This window comes from Eretmochelys imbricata, chromosome 7 (genome assembly GCF_965152235.1).
Source record: "Eretmochelys imbricata isolate rEreImb1 chromosome 7, rEreImb1.hap1, whole genome shotgun sequence".
In the NCBI taxonomy this organism is placed as follows: Eukaryota; Metazoa; Chordata; order Testudines; family Cheloniidae; genus Eretmochelys; species Eretmochelys imbricata.
The window spans coordinates 78,777,422-78,799,474 of NC_135578.1; the positions used below are offsets into that span (position 1 = coordinate 78,777,422).

Consider the following 22,053-nt stretch of genomic DNA (forward strand, 5'->3'; position numbering starts at 1 on the left):
ATATGGCAAGTGAGTCTTTTGCCTCAGCAATAACACGATAACATCTCGGGTATAATAATCCTAAATGTCTAATGTATGGCTGTTCAGCACGTCATTTAAGCCTCACTGAAAAAGCAGTAATAATTGAAGTTCTAAAATGCACTGCAGCTACCATCAGATTCATGATTTGTTGATTGAAAAAAAGAAAATTGATGCCCCAGTTTCTCAGTTACGCTCAGTGCACCAGTACAGAGTAACTATCAGAAAGACTGGGTTTCTGCGTTTGCATCCAGCTATTAGATGTATGTTGAAATTTGCATTGAGCGCATGGAGGGTTTTTTAAAATAATCTTTGTATCCACTTTACATTACAAAAGTTTCGCAAGAAGGCATGAAACTTGGAAAAGCAATTGAAGGAAGTTTCAGAGTTCCAGTGTATATGCTGATGAGCCTAGTATTTCAGTTCAAGTAGAAATCTGGCTTGATCCAGTTAAAAAGAATTGGAATCATACAAGGACAAAATAAACAATTGAGAAACAATCTTTTCCAATAATTAGCCAACATGACTTGATCCAAATAAGTTGAACCCAGAACTGGAGGAAGAATCTGAAATACAGTTCTTGGAACATAATTCTGACTTTCTTCCTTTTTTTCTAGCAAGTAAAATTGAAGATCCAGATTTCTACCCAAAACATCTTTTTACAAATGAGTTTGTGTCATAGTTTGTTTTATCAAAATGGTGGAAGTAAAATCATGTTAACAGGAGAGTTAAACTTAATTCTTTCAGATTTTAAAAGATCTGCACTCTTCTCCAGTCAATGTAGTATCAATTGAGTGTGTGTTTAGTGAAAGGCAAATAAGTTGGTAAAAGTGTCATTATCTAAGGAAAAATACAAGGGAGTAGTAGGCCTATCTAGTTAGTAGATTAGGGTATCAATTACAATATTCTTGTTTTTACTTACAGAATTTCAAGCTTTTCCTTTTAGAAAATGTATGCCTTTTGATTGAATAGGCTTATGAATTCAGTCACATAATACATGATTTTGTACTTGTATTGTCATAATACATTCATGTTTTTATTTCATTTTTACCTTAAAAAGTCCCACCTTTTCTTGTGTGCATGTGTATGTGTTTGTCTCTCTCTGTCCCTCCCTCTCTCTCTCTGTGTCTGTGTGTGCATGTCTCTCTCTCTCTCTCTCTCTCTCGTCATTATTATTGCTTGTAACCTTGGGTTTCCCAAAAGCATTGGGGGAGACTTCTTGGTCAGAAATATATATCTTATTCACATGACAGAATATATGTTTTCTCTGGAGGCAGGGATTTTATTTGCCAGAAAGACATCTGTCAGTGTGATGAAGTCCTGTATATGTGGTGCAGTAGCATCATAAATTTGAGTATATCAGCTAGGGCATCAATTTATGATCCCACAGGGAATGCACAAGGTCAGACAATAAATGTATAAAAAATATTACTATGCGAAACCCATTTACAAGTGGTTTAAAATATTTTTTTTAAAAAGGTCTACACTTAATTAGTGAACTGTAGGGGAATTTTTTTTTTTTTTTTTTTTTTCAGGAAAGAGGTCTTTAATTCCTTCCTATCCCAGTTCAGGAGGATATTTGGTAAGTGATAGGATAGATAGCTTTTACGCTGGAAGAACAAACTTCAGTAGCAAAGAGTAAATGCTATACTTGTGTTTAAGTCTCTTGAAAAAGACCATGTTTTCAACTTAGTACAAAAAAACCCAGAAAAGTGTATATATTTCTTTATAGTCACATTTATTTATTTTCTCTCTTCCAAAGGTTTATTCTTCAGTCCAACTCTGTTAGCCTTGTGCGGAAAATTGACCGTCAGTGCTGCCTTCAATATAGTGTATATATATACTTCTGAACTCTACCCAACAGTAGTGAGGTAATTGAAAATTTAGATCTGAATAACTTTTGACGTAGGAAATGTAACTTCTGGCTAATGATTTGTTTAAATTTGTATTACTGAATTGTTAATCTTGGCTCAAATGAAAACATTTAGATTCATAGACTTTAAGGCCAGGTGGGACCATCATGCTCATCTAGTCCAGTGGTTCTCAAACTGTGGGTCTGGACCCCAAAGTGAGTAGAGACCCCATTTTAATGGCTTAGACTTGCTGGAGCCTGAGGCTGAAGCTGAACCCCACTGCCTGGGACTGAAGCCCTTGGGTTTCAGCTTTGCCCCCCACCCTGCCTGGGGCAGTGGGGTTCAGGGTTTGGCTTTGGCTTTGGCTTCCACACTTGGGGTGGCAGAGCTCAGATAGGCTCAGGCTTCACTCCCTACTCCTGGGGTCGTGTAGTAATTTGTGGTGTTAGAAGGGAGTCGCAGTGCAATGAAGTTTGAAAACCCCTGATCTAGTCTGACCTGCACATTGCAGGCCACAGAATCTTGCCCCACCCACTCCTGTAAAAGGCCCATAACCTCTGGCTGAGTTACTGAAGTCCTCAAATCATGATTTAAAAACTTCAAGTTACAGAGAACCCACAATTCAGGTGAGTTTAAACCTGCAAGTGATCCATGTATCATTCCCCATGATGCAGCAGAAGGCAAAAAAACCCAGGGTGTCTGCCAATCTAAGCTGGTGGTAAATTTTTTCCTGACCTCAAATATGGTGATCAGTTAGACCATGGGCATGTGGGCAAGATCTAGCAGCCAGGTAGCTGGGAAAGAATTCTCTGTAGTAACTCAGAACACTCTCCAACTAGTGTCCCGTTACTGGCTGTTGGAGATATTTGCCAATAGTTGTCGCAGATCAACTACATGCCATTGTAGCAGTTTCATCGTACTATACCCTCCATAAACTTATCAAGCTCATCCTTGAAGCCAGTTAGATTTTTTTTTTTGCCCCCACTTCTCCGCTTGGAAGGCTCTTCTAGAATTTCACTCCTCTGATGGAAGTCTAATTTTAAGCCTAAACTAATTGATGGTCAGTTTATATCTATTTGTTCTTGTGTTAGCATTGGCGCTGAACTTAAATAACTCCTCCTCCTCCCTGGTATTTATCTGTCTGATGTATTTATAGAGAACAATCATATCTCCCCTCAGCCTTCTTTTAGTTAGGCTAAAGAGTCTGAAACAGTTGATATAGCATGTATGTAAATGTAAACAATTTTCACACAAAAGGAGTTACTAGTGGCTGGGTTATTTTAATTTCTGTTTGTTAATTTTTTAGTAAAATAACATGAGTTCACACTTATCAAGGCAACTGATAATAAAATTTATTACTTGAATATACTTTTTATGTCAGACACATGTTCTACACCAGGGGTAAAATAAAAATCCTTCCTTAAATATAATCCTAGGTATATTTTTCCTATTTCTATCACTAATTTTACTAGTAAAATTCTTATTCATAAAAACAAATTTCTACTCCATGACTTCTCCCTTGTCTTGCTCTTATACAAAATACCATTATTGACATGATGGAAGAACATTTTAACTTAATTCTTCAGTATGGCACACGCAATAAAAAGCTGAGTTCTTATAACACTGCTGTGTAATTAAAGTCCCCTATGTAGTAATTATGTGATGTCTTTTGAAAAATAGTTACTTGTTTATACCTTCATGTTATTTAATTAAATATTTTTAACAAATAATTTATATGGAGCCTTAGCAACCACACATTGTTTTACAGAAGTATAATATGCAAACAAATGAACTGAAAACCGCACCATATATTACATAGTTTTTTGTCAACCTATTGTGAATTATCACACCTGTTATCAAGAGTAAGTTAACAGCCAAGTTACAGAAGTGAAGTACACAATACCCTTCCTGTTCTCCCCCTTTTTCCCATGCCACCAAAATATTATCATTTATATGGGAGTAGTGCCCCAAAAATGCTGGTCAGAATTTGGGCCCTGTTGTGCTTGCCGCTGTGTAAACAAACATAAAGGAAGGTATGAGTCCTTCTCCAGAAAGCTTACAGTCAGAAAGGACAATAAAACAATAAGTAAGGAGAAAAGAGGTGAGGGGCAACCACATATAAGCAAAGTCCTCAGGAATATGGTAGGCACACTGCTTGTTAGTTCCTTTTCTTTTTCCTTTATTAGAGGGTAGGGAGAAATAGCAGTAGGAGATGAGTAAATAGTAAGAAAGGGGTTAGGGATGCTGAGTGAAATGGGGAAGGAAGGAGCAGCAGACAGCAGACCAGGAGAGTGAGGCTGTTAGTGGAAGGAATGTGAGAGAGAGGGGTTGGAAGAGGTTGGACCAAACACCAGACAATAATGTTCAGAGTTCAAATAGTAAAAATCAGTTTGACTTCATTAGCTGTAGAGGTCAGGAGAACGTGGTAGTTAAAACCCCTTTGGCTGAGCCTCTGCCTGATCTGCTGTCATTGCTGTTCCAAGCTCTATTGCTATCGAATTCCCTACAGCTCATTGGAGCTGGCTGCACACCCAAGAGATGCTGTTCTGCTTTGAAATACATGAATCTACAGCTCTAGGGGACAGTCAATGGGAGCAAATTCCATAGGCTGAGGCCCTCCATTCAGGAAAACCCACTGATGCTCCTGGAGAGTTATAAGCTAGGAACTACAACAGAAGCATCTCAGCTAATAGTAAGTGTGTTAACATTGAGTTGAGGGTGGTCACAGGAGAGCCAGAACTTTTAAAAGTGGTCATCAACACCTTGAACTGCACTTAGCACTAAAGGTTCATAGTAATTCTCAGCTTATAAGATACCACAATTGAAGGAGATCTGCACACTCTGACTCTTCAGGATTTTGCAGTTTCTGTCACAGACCGTGGGAGAAGCTTTACATGAAACAAATCCCTGTGTTTGAAAACCAGGGCCAAGTTTTAGGTTTATAACTAACTTACCTAAAAACTAGTTAAATTTGGGTTTTGTTACAAAAATTTTGTGTATTTTTAATGTTTGCCTCCTCATCCTGTACTTATCAATCTCTGAGTCTGAATTGTGTGAGTTAAGCCTGGAGTGATAAGTTTTAATTTCTTGGCTTTCGTTTGTTTCACAGTGATCACATGGTTTAAAAATTTTATTTCCGAAGTCATATTGCTGCTATTGCCAGATATGCAACAGCTCATGTTTACTGAGAATTATACCAATACTCAATTGTAATTGAAATAAGTCCTTTGTGATGGGGGGGGGGGGCAGTTAATCAGGTACAGCTCTGTCCCCCTGGAGAATCTGTACACTTATTTCTGGAACAGAAATAACCAAATGTTATGTTTGGAGAGGTGGAGTGTAGCGGTGGGGAGAGGAAGAGTACCATTTTTCTAAACTATCTTCATTCTTGAAATTTGATTACATTTAATAAAACAGTACGCTATTGCATCGCACGTCCCATACTAAAACTGTTTTCACTTACAGGTTAGTGATTATGTCACTAACATATGAATATGTTTATATATTCTTGATATTTTAATCAGTTTCAAATATTTTCATTATTTTATTCAAGAAAAATGTCACACTAGTACTTCAATTTCTGTGCCAGATGGTTAATTTGAAAACAAAACTTTAGCACCACCTCGTGGTATTATGAACTTTTGCAGACATCTTCAGTATTCCTTTCCCCATTTTATATTGAAGTGTAACTATGCTGTATGTTAAATTAAATATTTTGTTCAAAAGCAAAAATTTAAAATCTTAGAGGAAACCAGAGATGTCATAGTATAATCCATTTCTTCAATTTTATTACTTGTAAAATACATGCAGGTTTTAAGTTCAGTTAACACCTATTTAGCGCCAAAGACTCCCAGCATCCAGAAATTATAGAAAGAAAACAAAAGTGCATTGTCTGCTGGTCCAGAGACTAATCCTATAACAGAAACAATGGCAAAAAATGACTAACTCTAGGAATATAGTTTACTAGAACCAACACAAAGCTACAGTACCCACTAAGAACACTTGTTTCTTCTTCAAATGATTGTTCATATCAATTCTACTATTGGGTGCACATGCACCCCAGGCATATGCAAGACGATTCTTTTGGCCAGGAGTGTCTGTTGCAGCCACACCCCAACCCTAGATTTTTCTCCACCTCTCCACTCCCAGGTCATAAAGTGTAGAGGCAGGCCCAATTGTCACTTAGATTCTTCTTATCACCTGTGAACCCTTGCAGTGTCCGTGTGCTTCTCTGTGACTCTGTTATGGTTTGTGTTACTGTAACTTTTAGTTTGGTTCTTGGCTTTATAAAAAATTTAAATTTGTACTAGTTCATACTAATTTTTCATAGATAGGTATTAATAGGTTTGGTTATAAAAACATTTTGACAGAACATTTTCTGATGGAAAATACAGCTTGGTGAAAATTGAAACTCTGTGAAATTGTATTTTCACAGAAATTTTAAGTAAAACCAAAAAAATCAGTTTTTGTTTAGAAATTACTTTGTTTTTCTTTTTTGTATTATAAATTAGAAGATAATATATAATAATAAAAAGTCAAAGCCAAAACAAATCAGTTCTGCTGAAACAAAATGTTTCAATCCAAAACAATTTTTTCTGGAATTTTCCTTCAGAGAATTTTGAATAATTTGGGTTTTGTTCAGATTTGAAATTAAGCCATATTTCAAAATCTCAAAGTAGTTCATGAAACAGAAGTTCTTTGAGTGATTGCACTGAGGCATTCCACTCTTGGTGTCTGTGCACTCCGCTTACACTTGTTGGAAATTTTTCGCTTAGTGAAACCTGTTGGGGTGGCTCAAGCTCAAGCTGTCATGCCCCTCTGGGCACCAATATAAAGGGTCCAGCTGACTTCAAGCCCCTTGAGTTTCTTCTTACCACCCGGCCTTGCCTTTGCAAGGATTCTCAGTAGGCTCTTTCTAGATTTTATTGTAAATGGTTTTATAGTATTATTAAAGTTATTATTTAGTTATTAGTGTAGTTAGATTAAGTGTTACCACACCTGATGATTTCATCCAATACCTGGTACAGAGGGATACCTCAGTCACTGAACTTCAAGCCCCTGTGTTTCCTGCAGTAAGCTGCTGCCTGTGAGCATCCAACACCTAGGCTGCTTGAAGTGTTTGGAAGAAGTTTGTGTTTGGCATCACTGCCAGATCTGCAGAAATTTTAAGCCTCACACAAACAAGGGCCATGAAGAGAGACTAACGTTTTTACTTATGGAGGCAGGCTTGAGACCTCCGTCAGAGCCAGGTCAGTTGGACTCTGCACTGAGTGCTTTGGCTTCAGTGAGGAATACATCTCCTGCTTGCCTGAGTCCTGACACTGCTCACCCTCTCCATTGCCTAAGAAGAGGCATAAAGCCTCCAAGTAGACTGCTGAGAATAGATCTCTGGGACTGAAATCTGCTAGAAGTGCAGTTAAGAGTAAAATGCTGCCAAAGTCCAAGCACATCTCTTCTCTGGCAATGCAGAAACAGGGACTGTTGACTCCAGGACTGAGGCAGGTACTGTTGAGTCTGGAGCCTGAGGGAGCACCTTCCACATCTGTAGCACCACACTGTACTGACACCATCTTGGTACTGATTATGCTGGAGACATTTGTGGCTGCCAGAGATTTCTTGAGCTTTTCAATACTGATATTGCCAACAGTACAGGAGTCTGTGCTCTCGGTACCAACAGACCTGGGAGCTGCAACAGTATCACTGCAGGACTCTGTGCCAGGTCAGCCCTGATTGCCTCGTATGGCTCATCCTTCAGTACTGTCAAAGGGGAAGCCTGCAACACTTACTACATTGCTTCCTTTTCCAACTTGGCATCAGTCACTGGCACCATCAGTCAACCGAAGGAGAGTTATCCTGCTCTGATTCAGAGGTTGAATCCTACATTTCCCAACCTCACAGCTGCTCTCTCTACTCCCAACTGAGGCACTACTTACCCTGCCATGGATCCTTCAGACGGAGCACCATCGAGTGGGTGGCCAGGAGGTCATTGGGGTCCTAAACCTGTCCAGTGGCCTTTTTGGAATCTGTGGCATACCCCTTCCCGGTTTCCAGACCATATTCGAGGCATTCCTTTTCAGTGGCCTCGGAGAGGCATACAGCACCTATTCAACAGAGAACACCAGTTCCTGAGCCTGGCAACAAGCCCAGTACTAGGCACCAAGAGCTGGCTCAGGTGGACCCCGCTGGACAAGTGATTGAGGAAGAGCAGTCCCAACCTGCACCGGGCTCCTCTTAATCCTCTCCCAATGAGGTAGTCTCCTCAGGAGGCATTTCACATCCCCCAGATGACTATATGGCACACCAAGAGTTGTTAAAGAGGGTGACGTTGAACCTGGGCATCCAGGTGGAGTAAGTGAAAGAATTCTTACACCCTCACAACATATTTTGGCAACAGAAGGTCCTTCCAGGGTGGCCTTGCCTCTCAACGGGGAATTATGGACCCCATTAAGGCGCTCTGGCAGATCTTCGTCTCTTTCCCCCACCTCAAAAGGACCACGTGCAAATGCTATGTGCCAGCACAGGGATTTGAGTTTCTCCTTTTCTCATCTCCCCCACCCCCAGGCTCGCTGGTGGTATCCATGACCAATGAGAGGGAATGATGGGCATCCAAGCGTGACCCCCAAATCAAGATGCAAAAAATTAGATCTCTTTAGTAAAAAAATTTATTCTACTGGGGCGGGTTGCAATTTAGAATTGCCAACCAGCATGTTCTCTTGGGCTGATATGATTTTAATGTCTGTGATTCTATGCCCAAGTTTAGAGACCTGCTCCCAGAAGAAGCTGGCAGGAGTTCTTCTCATTAGTGGATGAGGGGAAATCTGTGTTGAAGAGCTTCATTGCAAGGTGCTCTGCATGCAGTGGAGTTGATGACCAGGTCCCTGGTTTCTTCAGTGGCCATGTGCAGGAGTGCCTGGTTGCAGGTCCAACAAACTTTGCAGTACCAGCCCTTTGAAGGGTCCTTGCTCTTTTCAGAGCAAGCAGTCTCTAAGCTCAGTGGCTTGAAGGATTTGAGGGCAACCTTAAAGTCCCTGTGATTGTATACTCCAGCACCTTCCAGGAAGCACTTCTACCTGCAGCAGAGCATAGACAGTGGGTATAATAGGCCAGTGCAGGCTAAGCCTTCCCTGGCACAGCTGTGGCTGCTGGACGCCAGTTGCGGAATTTGTGAGAAAGTTTTTGCTTGTTATTATGCGACATGCATGTTCTGGGGCAGCTGAGGAGGCTGCATGTGCTACTTAGCTTCCTGGGTTCATCAGTAATCTCCCTGAACTCCAGGAGATTACTGATGAACCCAGGAAGCTACATAACACATACTGTCTCCTCAGCTGCCCTGGAAGCTGTATGGCACATATAAAAAGCTCAGGTTCCTCAGAAGAGACATAAGTTTTTCCCACTGCGTGGCTTGGGGTCTCAGGAGAGGAGGTGTGGTGTGGCTGGCAGGGCTCCAGCTGGCCCGGGGCTCCAGCTGGCCCAGGGCTCCTCCGGCCATAGGAAGGCAGAGGGGGTGCTCGGAGCTCCAGCCACAGGGGCACACCTTGGGGCTTCTTTGGGATGGGGGTGTTTGGGACTTTAGCCACTGTGGGGGAGCCTCGGATAGAGGTGGTGGGGCTGGGAGGGCTAGCCTCCCTGCCCATGCTGCAGACCCACCATTATTCTGGACCTGCTCCTCAGCCAGACCTGCAGAGAAAGAAGAGTAGGGGTTATAGGCCTAGACAATCTCCTCCTTCTGTCTCTGTATCAGTGCCTTCCCCTATCCAGACATGGGGACTGGTATTCTTCCCTTGACTTAAGAGACACTTACTTTCATGTGGCAATATTTTAAGGTTACAGAAGTTTCTCAGGTTCACAGTGAAGCACTCACATTACCAATCCACTGTGCTCCTTTTAGCCTGTCGGCAGCTCCTCAAGTTTTCACAAAACATATGTCTTTGGTAGCCGCATTCCTGAGGAGACTAGGGCACGTCTACACTAGAAACGTAGGTCGTCTTACAACCACTGCAGTAATTACTGCTGTGAGCTCCATGCCTGGAGTCTGGGTGGCTCCTGGACTCCAGTGCAGCCGCCAGGCTCTGAGCGGGGATCTGGGGCATGTGGGCTGTCGCCCAGCTGTGGCAGAGAGCTGGGAGCTGAGAGCCTGGCCCGGGGTGGGTGGGAGGTAGCTATCTGAGGTGATGCAAAGATCCTCCTGGCTCCAGTCATGAGGAATACCTAGCGAGGTCCAAACCACCATAGCAGGTCTTCTGTTTGAGGGCCACAATCTCTTCTAGTCAAAAACTGATAAAGCCATTCATTAAAGGACTTTAGAGCTACTTTTGCATTCTCACTGGGCTTGTATACTCTATCCAAGGAGTAAGCAAGCCAGACCTAAAACTTCCTTCAGATAGTATGGTGGACAGTGACCTCATTTTAATTCACAGAAGGCATCAGAGCCACTGAGGAATAAAGAGGTTGCAACATACTTTTCTCAGTTACAACCCACTTGACATCGTCCTCTGAACGGCAGTTTCTACACCACTGTTGAAAGCCTAGCAGAACTTTTTGAAGTTCACTGCCTTGCTACACCCTAACACGGCTGTTACTCTGAAACCTTATCACTTTCTGCAGCTGCCTTTTTTTTGGACACCTGGACTGGGAATACCATGAGATTTGTTAGCAATCTGTACAGTACATGTTCTAATATCTCTCTACCACCATGCCCACCCACCTTCCCCGTCCCTCGTCAGGAGCCTCTGTCATGAGATTCTGATTTTTATCCCCCATTATTTTCTCATTCAAAACAAGAAAGAGGGATGAAGTCCTACCCCTGTACCTTCGATTTCTCAACATCCAGCTCACAGAATATACCTCAGATTCTTGGTTTGAATGTTTCACTTCTAGTGCAGGGTCCTGTCCTCTAGTCTTTCTGTAGCACTGAGGGTGTTCACCAAGTGCTTGCTAGAGATAACCACACGTTTAGAGACAAGTGATCCACGTCTGCCCATAGTCTGTTCATGAGTTGATCTGAGGAAGATGACCACAGCAGGTTATTGTAAGAGGTCAGCCTTCCTCACCAGCCTCTTAGTGCAGCCCCAGTCACCTTCTCTGCTCTGCCTGACATAGTCTTGCAGAATAGTAATGGTCATTCTCCATCCAAACCCATCATAGTTATGTCTGACGGCCTAGATGTGACTGGCTGATATCCACTGAAACAACTTATTGAGCTGAAGTAAAGAACATTCTGCTCCCAAGCAGGAAAGTCTCATCTAGACTGACTTAGAAAGCTGAAGTGGAAAAGGTTTTTCTATTTGGGCATCTCAGCACCAGCTGGCTCCTTTCTCAACACTGTTTTTGGACTATTTACTAGCTCTGAAACAATCTTTGCATTAATTCCACAACAATCCATCTAATAGCAATATCTGCATATCACCCTCCTCTCCAGGGCTGTCATCACTGTATTTTCTCACCCTCCGATGGCTAGATTCCTAAAAGGCTTTTATTGATGGTTTTCCTCTAGTTCAGTAGTCTGCTCCCTTTTGGGACCTCAGTATAGCATTAATGAGGTTGATGCGTCCTCTACTTTGAGCCCTTAGCAACCTGTTCACTATATCACCTGTCAGTGAAGACTTTTTTGGAGCCATTACTTCAGTTTGAAGGGTTTGGGAGATTCAGGCCCTTATGTCAGGTCCCCACTATACGTGATGTTGTCAGTAGCTACCGGTGTGGTGCTCTGCTCTTGTTCGATGATGATAACAGTCAGCTGCGTGCGTGTTCCTTCTGTGTGCTGCCCCAGCTCTGTGAAGATAGTTAACACAGCAGACCCCTAGAGAACCCCCAATGACCACAGACTCCAGTAAGGTACGAAGGAACATCGGCCAGTTTTATTGTCAAACGAGGCACAGTAATAGTTCCCTATAGACTCTACAGGGCATACTATGAATTTGTGCTCCCTGGCAATGGACTCAGCTAGTCAGTGGCGGGAATTTCCACTGCCCCCTACGCCAGACAAAAGACACCGCCACCCCAGGGATGTATTCTTATACACAGATACAAACAAGTTACATAACACTCCTGACGTAGTGAGGTGCAACCCCTTTACGTAACAATGCACCATGCTTCTACGCAGTAAGGTGCCGCCTCTTACCTTATACATGTTGATTCGAACAAAACAACTCTGTCCATCATACTAGCCTTTTGCCCCTGTCCTTGCTATCTATGTGGACGGTATAAGAATGTTCTTGTTCCATTTGTGTATGGCTCTGGTATCTAATGCATTTTAGATATATGTTTATGCAACAGCATATCTTTATGCAACATCAGCCCTTTCCTTGCCAGCTTCTGTGAGCAGGGCCTGCCTCTGGCCCACAGCTTAACTTTGCTTTATGTCAGCAAAGTCTTGATCATTACTTTAGCTCAGGCCGTAGGTCTCATACCGTGCCTCTGATACCAAAAGGTTTATGTTTCAGGGCCTCATCTTACTACACATGATTTTCTAAGGACAGGATTGCTCTCAGGCCTCTTGCCCAAAGTTGTTTAAAGTTCATATGAATCAGTTTATTCATCTCCCAATTTTCTTCCCAAAGCCTCACTCAACCCTGGGGAAACTAAGCTATGTACACTAGTTGTAGTAAGGGCATTGGTACTACCTTAACAGGACAAAATCATTCAGGAACACCGTTAGACTGTTGTGGTCTTTGCTGATAAGAGATCATTTTTCTTTGTTCTTTTAATCTTCTTAAACATATCAGTCAGTGATTCTTCAGAGCCTAATAAAATATAGGGTATACAGTTTTTCAGAAAATGAGTACTCTGTTTATTGAGAATATGTTTCAGCACCTTACCCTTTAAGAGTACATACTGTGAACAGAATGTTTGTAGCAAGATCTTCAGCCTCATCAATAGTAATGTAGTGTAAACTCTCAGATGCGTGGAACAAATCATTAGAATTCATTAAGATAAAACCATGGAGAAAATATTTATATGTGAACCTCCCAGAATATTAAACACCAATTTATCTGAATATTTAGGCAGTGAAGCAATCTCTGTTAATTCCAGTTAATCTATTGGTTGCAGTGTTGTTGTAGCTATTTTGGTCCCAGGATATTAGAGAGACAAGGTGGGGGAGGTAATATCTTTTATTGGACCAACATCTGTTGGTAACAAGACAAGCTTTCAAGCTTACACAGAGCTTTATCCAGACCTGAAGAAAAGCTCTGTTGAAGCTTAAAAGCTTTTCTATTTCACCAATAGAAGTTGGACCAATAAACGTTAATGTATTAACATTTTTTTTAAACTCCTTTGGATGGATTGGCATTCACCCTGATGCAACCACATAGACAACTGTATATTATCAATACTTATTTCTTGTTTGTATATGAAACTCAAGCATTTGCAAATAATCAATTTTAAGAATGTGGGGAACAGATTTCCTTTTTGCTTGATGAATTTTTGTATCCACTGAACTGAAATGTTAAATGTTCTTCTGGTTTTCAGTTACCTGCCACTAAATTCTACGTATATGATAGATAAATTGGATATAATAAGCTTACCACCACTTTTGACTGTGAGAAGCTTTATATGGTGCTTCCACAATCCTGATGTATAAACGATATAGTAGAACTAAACCAATAAACTTGACAGGTGAATTTTAGATGACCTCTAATTAGAACAACATTTAGGGCCTGATTCTGATTTCACACTGGTTTTACACCAGTGTAATTCTGTTGACTACAGTGTAATTACTCTGGAATTACACTGATCTCAGAATCAGGCCTTTAGACTGTCTGAGATGGCATCTGAAGACTTGCTTTCACAATGGTCTGAAAGGTGTCATAAAATTTTTATGTAAACAATGGAGGAGAAGGATGGTAGATATGTTTGTTCTTCAAAACACACTTGCCTTTTTTATCCATGGTTTGCTTTGGCATAGGCTTTCTATACTTTGTTTATTAACCATAATCCTTCATTTCAGTTTTGATAGTTCCTGCAGTAGATACATTATTGAGGTAATGGAGGTTCTAGTCAGCCAGAACAAAATGTACCATGTTAGAAAATATTCCCTAAATTATTCTGGAATGCTAATGGATTCAGTTCTCTGAGTTGTAGTGACAGTGTTTTACATGAGCAACATTCTGTTGAATTTTGGATTAAGTTAGTTAAGTACTAATTTTTTAATTGACTCATATTTTCATCTGCATACAAAAGAAGTAAGTATTTTGCATTTAGAAGGCTGTGTTCTCCCCCATTATCATTACAAAATCCACTAACATTCTGGATTTGAGAGACCTAGGGTTTATGGAAAAGAGAGGAAAGATTCATTTTATTATGATTTTTTGTTCAATATGTTAACTGGTTGTTCTTTGTTCTTTGTTCTTTGTATGGATTCTGTCAGAGAAAGGAGGTGTTTGGAGCTGGTGGTAATCTAGAGTGATTGGGAGAATATTAACCATACCTGATAAAGGATGAGAATTAAGAATTTTTGACCCATGTAATCCTGGGAGAAGACATGGGTTTGCCCTGAGTTTTGTTGGCAGAACTCCTACTGGCAATGGCCAAAGATCAGATGTCCACACTGCTGCTGTTAGATGTGCCAGCTGCTTGTGGTACCATTGCCTGAGGCATTATTGGCTTTCCTGAAAACTTGAGAGGGGTAGATGCAGAGGTTCTGAATGACTTCCTTGTTTTTCTTTTGGGAGAATGCCAGAGGATAGTAGTGAATTGCTTCTTTTTAAAAACCCAAAGTTACTCTTGTGTGGGCTTCCACGAGGTTCTTTGCAGTTATCTGTTTTATTCAACATGGGTAAAGGGCTTTTAGAAGTTAGTGAGGAGAAGACCTGGACCTCAGTCATTTTGGTATGTTGGTGACCTATCACTAATTTTATATCTGTCTTGTTTAATCCATTAGCTGTGGTTCAGTGATGTAGCCAGGTTGTGGTTGAGATTAGGGAAATGAGGACAACCAGGCTGAAGCTCAGACCGGATATGACTGAGGTGATGATAGGTTGGGAGAAGCAACTGAAAGATTTGTTGAAGATAATAGCATCTGTGTCTATTCTCTGTCACTCAGGTTCACAACCAGTGGTATTAATAGACCTCCCAGCTGCCGTTAGGCAGTCATGTAATTGCAGTGGCCCAAAAAGAATTTGTATTTGATCAGGAAGTTGCAACCATTTACTTCTGAGGTGGACCTTTCTACGCTTATCCATGTCCTATTACAGTGCACCCTTTATGATGTTGTACCTTTAAAGTTAATTTGAAAACTGAGTGGAATGCAGCAGCGCGGTTGGTACCTGGTGTATCTCTCTAGGAACATGATACACTGGTGCTCCAGGATCTGCACTGACAGGCCACTGGCTTCTTTGTGAACTTTAAGGTTTTCTTTTTGATCGATAAAAACTTAAATGACTTAGGACCTTGCCTGTCGCAGAGACTGCCTCTCTTCCTGTGAGATATTCCATTAGAGGTCCTTAAGCTGGAGTTTACTCAGTGTATAAGGGAGGGAGTTGCTAGATCATTCTCCATGAGGTTCCTGTCAACTTTGGAATTCATTCTGTAGCCCAGTCCAGAGTAGCCCACATTTATTGATTTCTAGAGCATGATGTAAAGCCTACCTGTTTGTTCAGACTTTTGGGAAGTACTGGATTGCATCCAAGGATGGGTTTTTTGGCATGGATATCCTTGGGAGATAGGTTGGATATTTTCTCCATTGGCTGGTTATAGTAATTTTTACTGTTACACAGTTGATTTACCTGCTGAACTTATATTAATTACATTAATAGACTGATTTCCCCTCTATCCTCCCCCCCAAAAAAAACCAAACCCCAACCATTGTCAGGCTGTCTCGAGTCATGGATTGACATTTTAAAAAGTATTTGTATAAATTTCATTTAAAAAAGAAAAATAAACCTTGGATGATACCTGACAATAGAATTACTTGTTAAGGGCTCGTTCTAATCATATCACGTTGTGAAACTACACATCCTTTTTCCCCCCTTTGGTACAGAAATGCTGGCTTGGGTGTCTGTTCAATGACTTGCAGATTTGGTGGTGTTTTGGCTCCATTTGTGCCATCCATGGTAAGTTAACTTTTTATTTTATTCATGTTAATTACTGACACTTTTCCCCCTAAGACTTCTAGTTTATTGGAATAATCTCAGAATTGCTTTCATGATTCTGGCATGGCAGGTAGATCTTTTACAAGGGATACTTATACATACCTCTGCAAATGTATATTTAAGCTCTATTTAATTACAGTATATTGATATAGTCAAATTCCAGACTTAACTAATGAGAGAGGGTGTTTGTGTTTTGGGGTTGTTTTTTCTGTATTTACAAAACAGTATATCTTTTTATAAAACTTCATTCCTTTGAGAAAAAAGCAAATTAACATTTTATCTTTTACATTAAGTGAGTTACCTAGTATTTATCTGCTGCTGCTGTCTTTGTAAGCACATTTTGTATGGATACCTAGTTAGTACCTGAATGCTCTTTGGCTTGCAAACATTCATAATGGAGATTTTGATCGGAATAATTGCTTGTATAGTCAGTTTTTGATCTGTTCTTTTCTTAATGTATGTCTAAATAATTACCATTGTTGTTAATAGATATTACATATAAGAATGCTGTGAAGAACAGATCTTTTGATATAACTTTTTTGTGTATAATTAATTGAAATATATTTATGAAACATGAACAAATAATGCTGCAATAGTTTTAGAAATATACTGGGGCATGAGTTAATTTTGGGTTTTTATCACTGATTTTTAATTTCAGAAGTCTCTTCACCCATCTGTACCATTCATGGTGTTTGGAATCAGTGGAGTATCAGCAGGATTCTTGACTCTTCTTCTTCCGGAAACTCTTAATAAGCCAATTGCAGAGAGCATTGAAGACCTTCAGAGTCCTGTATGCCAAATGCTTAAAAACAAAAAGGCAGAGTAAAAAAACTTCTTTTAATCTAGTTTTTTATTAAAGCAGTTTCCATACATCTTATGCAAGTCCCACTGTAACACACATTTCTAAGTTATTCAGCTTGGGCATTAATCTTAAATTTCTGTTTTTTCTTTATTAATAACATCTTTGCTCTGTATTTGTTAAATAGAGTTTTAAAAATAGTTTGTATGTCAAACAAGAAAGCTTTAAAATAAATTTTCTTGCACTCATTTTCACCTGTGCATGTGATACAGCACAAAAGCCATAGTGCATTTTTCTTATTGTTGAACATAATTTTAAAAAGCAACCTGAAATAGTCACAGTTGATACAGTAAGGCAATTAAGTCACTCTCATGTATTGCATTGTACCCTTTTTATTTATGTCAAGTCCCTTACTAGAATATAATATTTAAAAAAACAGTGTATGATATTTGAGGTGAGTGTTTAATCCCTTATTTATTTCTCCTCTGTTGTTAGAAGCATTTGGAATACTTTCCTCTAGTAGATGAATGCCTAATAAAACTTTTGAAACTGAAAAGTAACTTAGTTTTCTCTGATTAATGGTCAACAATGGTAGTTTCAAAAATACAACGAGGACCATTTGAAAAGATATACTGTAGCTTTAGTTTTTAGCTGAAATTTATTACTACAGTTAACAGTACAGTGACTTCATGCAAATTGATGGAATTTGCATAAAGTCTCTTCAAAGAAATCAGCAAGCATCAGTCTATCACTGTTATACTGTAGAAACAAAAACATTTCCCCCTCCAATCCTGTTTGGTGACACAAACTTTACTGTGAAGAATCAAAACGTAATTATCTCATGATATAGAATGTGTAACACATTCAAAGATTTTTGCATATGTCGTCTTACTCAGATGAATATGAATGGTAGGATTTCTAATGACAACAACAAAGGTTATCCTATGAAGTCAACACAGGTAGCTTGGAAATAAAAGAATACTAAGTGTCCTTAACACACTAACAAATTAATGAGTTTTGTTAGTTATGTTAATTATTGTACTAAAGAATTAATGAGTTATAAGAAATTAAAAGTCCGTATATACTTAATGTAGCTTAATATTTGGTAGTACTGAATTCAGTTGAATTGAAACAGTGTCATTACAAAACCTAATTTCCCCCTACTGTTACTCACACCTTCTTGTCAACTGTTTGAAATGGGCCACTCTCATTACCACTACAAAAGCGGTTTTTCCTGCCTTGGTATCTGTTAATTGGCTACTGTTAATTGAATTGTCTCGTTAGACTGACCTCCACTTGGTAAGGCAACTCCCATCTTTTCATGTGCTGTGTATTTACACCTGCTACTGTATTTTCCACTCCATGCATCTGATGAAGTGGGTTCTAGACCACGAAAGCTTATGCCCAGATAAATTTGTTAAGGTGCCACAAGGACTTCTCATTGTTTTTTCTTATACTCAGATTTGTGCAGTTTTTTTTTTAATTTCACTTCATTTTTGAATTTTGATCAACTGAATGTGTGCTGATTTCCCCATTTAACATTAAGCTGTGAACATCAGGAAAATAAGACACTTAAAATGGTTTTAATCATTTCTATTTCATCTGTTTAACAGGTAAACCAATTAGAAGAAAACACTTACAATTTCAAAAAACATCTTTCTGGTGAAAAATCAAGCATCTTTTGGTAAAGTGCTTTCATAGTGAAGATGTGGAGCCACTGAGATACCAGAATGGAAATGTCAAGGGGCATAAAGTATAATGCCACTTCCAGTATGCTGCACTGTTTATTTTTATGTGGAGGTCAATTGAGAAAATGGAGAAAGTTTGCCAAAATTTGTGGAAAACGAGATGGCAAATCCTTGCATTAATTTAATGACTTACTTAAGCACACTCTTTGGACACAAGATACAGTTTTTATATATAAAAAAATGTAATATTCTTTATTTTGTTTTGTAAGATGTAACTGCTAGCTGTGAATTGAAATGTAATGATGAAATTGAGGTAATATGTAATAAGTGTTTTTTAAAAGATGTTTTCCGATTGGAAGGTTGCAGGGCAGCCTAGTATATTCAGGTATTCTGTAATTGTTAGAAATAATTGTATCCTGTGGATGCTAATGTACTCAACAGATTTTTTTTCTTTTTTCATTTTCTTTAGACTACTGCATACCTCATAATACAAAAAGACCAAAGATTTGTATAGATTATTGCCTTAACAGTAACATTAATAATGTAAGAAACTCAATCAAATTGATCAGGAAATTTCAAAGGAAAGTAAATTAACTTTAATGCTGGATACAGTAGGGTTTTTTTATAAGATCCAGTTGAACAACAAAGGAATTTAACATGAAAAATTGCAACATTGGAAAGAATAATATGAGGTCTTTGCAGAAAAGAGGTACATGTAAAAGAGGGAGTAAATTAGTACTGAACATTTAGTGAAATATTCATTCAAAAAATGCAATTATCCAGTAGCTAAATGTTAGCTATAATTGCAAAACTAGAATAAAATTATCAAAAATGTATCAAATATGATATATAATCGAAAATTATTATTTTCAATTAGAATTGGAAATACCTGCAATAGAAAAATTAATTCAATAGATTTCACTTACCAATTAAAATATTTATTTTGGAGTAGGGATATCATAGTTGTTACGATTGGTTCACCAAAACAGTATTGTAATTTAAATAAAAAAATATATATAAATATAAAATTAGTGTGTCTTTTACGTGTAAATTTGTCATGCTTTTATAAGGATATTTCCTTTCATTTGGACTTTGTTAAATGCATCTGGTAGGAAAAGCCAGTGTATTTTGACATAATTTTCATATTAGGCTATGAGCCTGCAAGTTATAACACATGGACAGACTGCTGTGCCTCTGTAGAACCCCAGTAAAGTCTGTAGGGGCACAACAGTCCATCTGAGTGTTATAAATGGCATGATTGAATCCTTGAATTGTATAAAAATATTTAAAATCACAAACTACAGTTTGCAGAGAAAGTTATGATTTTAGATTGCATAAAACATCTATATATTTGCCTTTGTTTTAAGACCTGTGCCAAAGTTCAAAGTAACACGAAGCACACAATTCTTATTTTCTTATGTATATTTAGTTGCCTTATATTCCATTTTTGCAGGCTTTAGAACTCAGCTGGTGAAAGTGTTCTTGAATACCTTCTGGTAGTCTCTTACCTTCCTTTAATGTTCATAAACACAACAACTGAGGATACCATTTCAAAGGATAATTACATCATCAGGAAATGGTAAAGAGGAGCTTTAGAACTTTTTATTATGAAAAGCTCTGTTGATTCTTATTTTTTTGGTAATAAAAATTGAATCTTAAACATATCGTTTTCTTAGAAGCAGAAATAACACATTGAGATAGGATCTCCATAAATACATCATTGTATGGTGAATGTCTCATGTCCCCCTTCTGCCAGATGTTTAATGTATCAGCCTCAATAATGAATTTTCCACATCCTTTTATTCCAGTTCTTGTAGAAAACAGGTAATAAAAATAAATTGTATTTAAAATGTGTTTATATCTCCCAATTTTTTTAAATTTGGAATGTATCCTGCTCGGCATTTACTAAGATTTTTGTAAATTTGACAGTTTGTGAAAGTCTATTCCTGGGGAATTCTGTGCCAAAAAATTAAAAATTCTGTGCACAATATTTTAAAATTCTGCAAAATTCTGCTTATTTTATTCATCAAAATTAACACAATGTAATCCTGACATTTGCAATTATTTTGGTAGTTTATTTGAAAATACCTGTCAGCAAGTATGTCTGTAATAATACAGACAACAAAAAAGATTCAAGAAATATTTTTTGACAAACAGATTCCTTATTAGGCATATTAATATAGAACAGGGGTTGGCAACCTTTCAGAAGTGTTGTGCCAAGTCTTCGTTTATTCACTCTAAGGTTTTGTGTGCCAGTAATACATGTTAACGTTTTTAGAAGGTCTCTTTCTATAAGTCTATAATATATAACTAAACTATTGTTGTATGTAAAGTAAATAAGGTTTTTTAAATGTTTAAGAAGCTTCATTTAAAATTAAATTAAAATGCAGAATCCCCTGGTCCAGTGGCCAGGACCCGGGCAGTGAGAGTGCCACTGAAAATCAGCTCGTGTGCCGTCTTTGGCACATGTGCCATAGGTTGCCTACCCCTGCTCTATTTTGTAAATGCAGAACAGAATTTATTTCCACTTGCTTTGCACAAAAGGAGAATCTTTGGGTGAGGTGGTTCTGCAATATACAAGCTATACAAAATATCAGCCACTTTTGAGATTTCCTGTTAGCACACCATGTAGGCACAACAGATTGTGTTAAAGAAGGAGCTAGACTTCATAATTTACATTTTTTTGTGAATTTACTTCAATTATATTAATTTTAAAGATATATTTAAAATCAAAAACACAAAGGAAAAACCAACATCTAAATACTTGATAGGTCATGATTACTCCTATGAAGTCAGACAGACAATAGAGTAAATTCACATTTGGACATTTAATACACACAATTTGGTTATTTGTTCAAAAATCATTTTGTATCAAAGAAGTCCTAACTACTGACAGCTATAAGGTGGTCTACATCAGGAGTTCTCAAACAATAGCTGGTGACACATACCTTAAAAACAATAAAGAATACTATACACATCTGATTGTTGTGTAAGGCTTACCATTGTCAGGATCTGATGTGGGGAGGGGAAATTCCTTCAGATTATTCCTCAGAGCCTGTGTGTGCCAGCCTTTCTCCCTAGACAGCTGCTCACAAATGAAGCCCCATTCCAGGAATCAAAACACATTTAAATGGTTTGTTGCCCTTTGATCTGGTAGTTCCTAGCATTACACTATTGGGTTTACAGCATGTTGGAGACAAGATAAAGGATCTTGGAAGCTAACAACTTGCCCCCAGTGTCTCTCTGTTGTGTGCAGATAGGTATTCTTATCTGTTGCCATCCCATTGATTTCAAGCATTATAAGGCATCTAATAAATGTTCCACTTATTCCAATACAACTTAGATTAATGCAATCACACATGAAAGTCTTATAACTGAATATGAAATAACCTCTCTCACTCACCTGGTCACATACAGTTTTAGTATCATTATCATATTTTAAGATTCACAGCAATAATGGAAGTCTAGTAGTAATGGGGCAAAGCACAAAATGTCTAATAAGGTTTTGTTGGAGACAACTTCTTTCAGAAGGTGGAGGAAGTAACTGGGAGGGCAGCGATTTTAGACTTCATTCTGACTAACAGAGAGACTTGGTTGTGAGTCTG

General features: G+C 38.6%; 1 protein-coding gene across 4 annotated transcripts in view; it reads left to right on the top strand.

Annotated features, from left to right (window-relative positions):
- LOC144268253 (solute carrier family 22 member 15-like) overlaps window positions 1–20,250 on the top strand; it is a 63,575-nt gene extending 43,325 nt beyond the window's left edge. The window contains exons 9-12 of one of the 4 annotated variants that reach the window (XM_077822921.1): window positions 1,781–1,889; window positions 15,850–15,922; window positions 16,620–16,783; window positions 18,374–20,250. In XM_077822921.1, the coding sequence (XP_077679047.1) occupies window positions 1,781–1,889; window positions 15,850–15,922; window positions 16,620–16,783; window positions 18,374–18,377 (350 nt within the window). In that variant the 3' untranslated portion in view covers window positions 18,378–20,250. Of the gene's footprint in view, window positions 1–1,553; window positions 1,745–1,780; window positions 1,943–15,849; window positions 15,923–16,619; window positions 16,784–18,373 lie in introns of those variants that run through there. The other 3 variants (XM_077822920.1, XM_077822923.1, XM_077822922.1) reach the window with 3 other exon arrangements.
- Window positions 20,251–22,053: the final 1,803 nt, after the last annotated feature.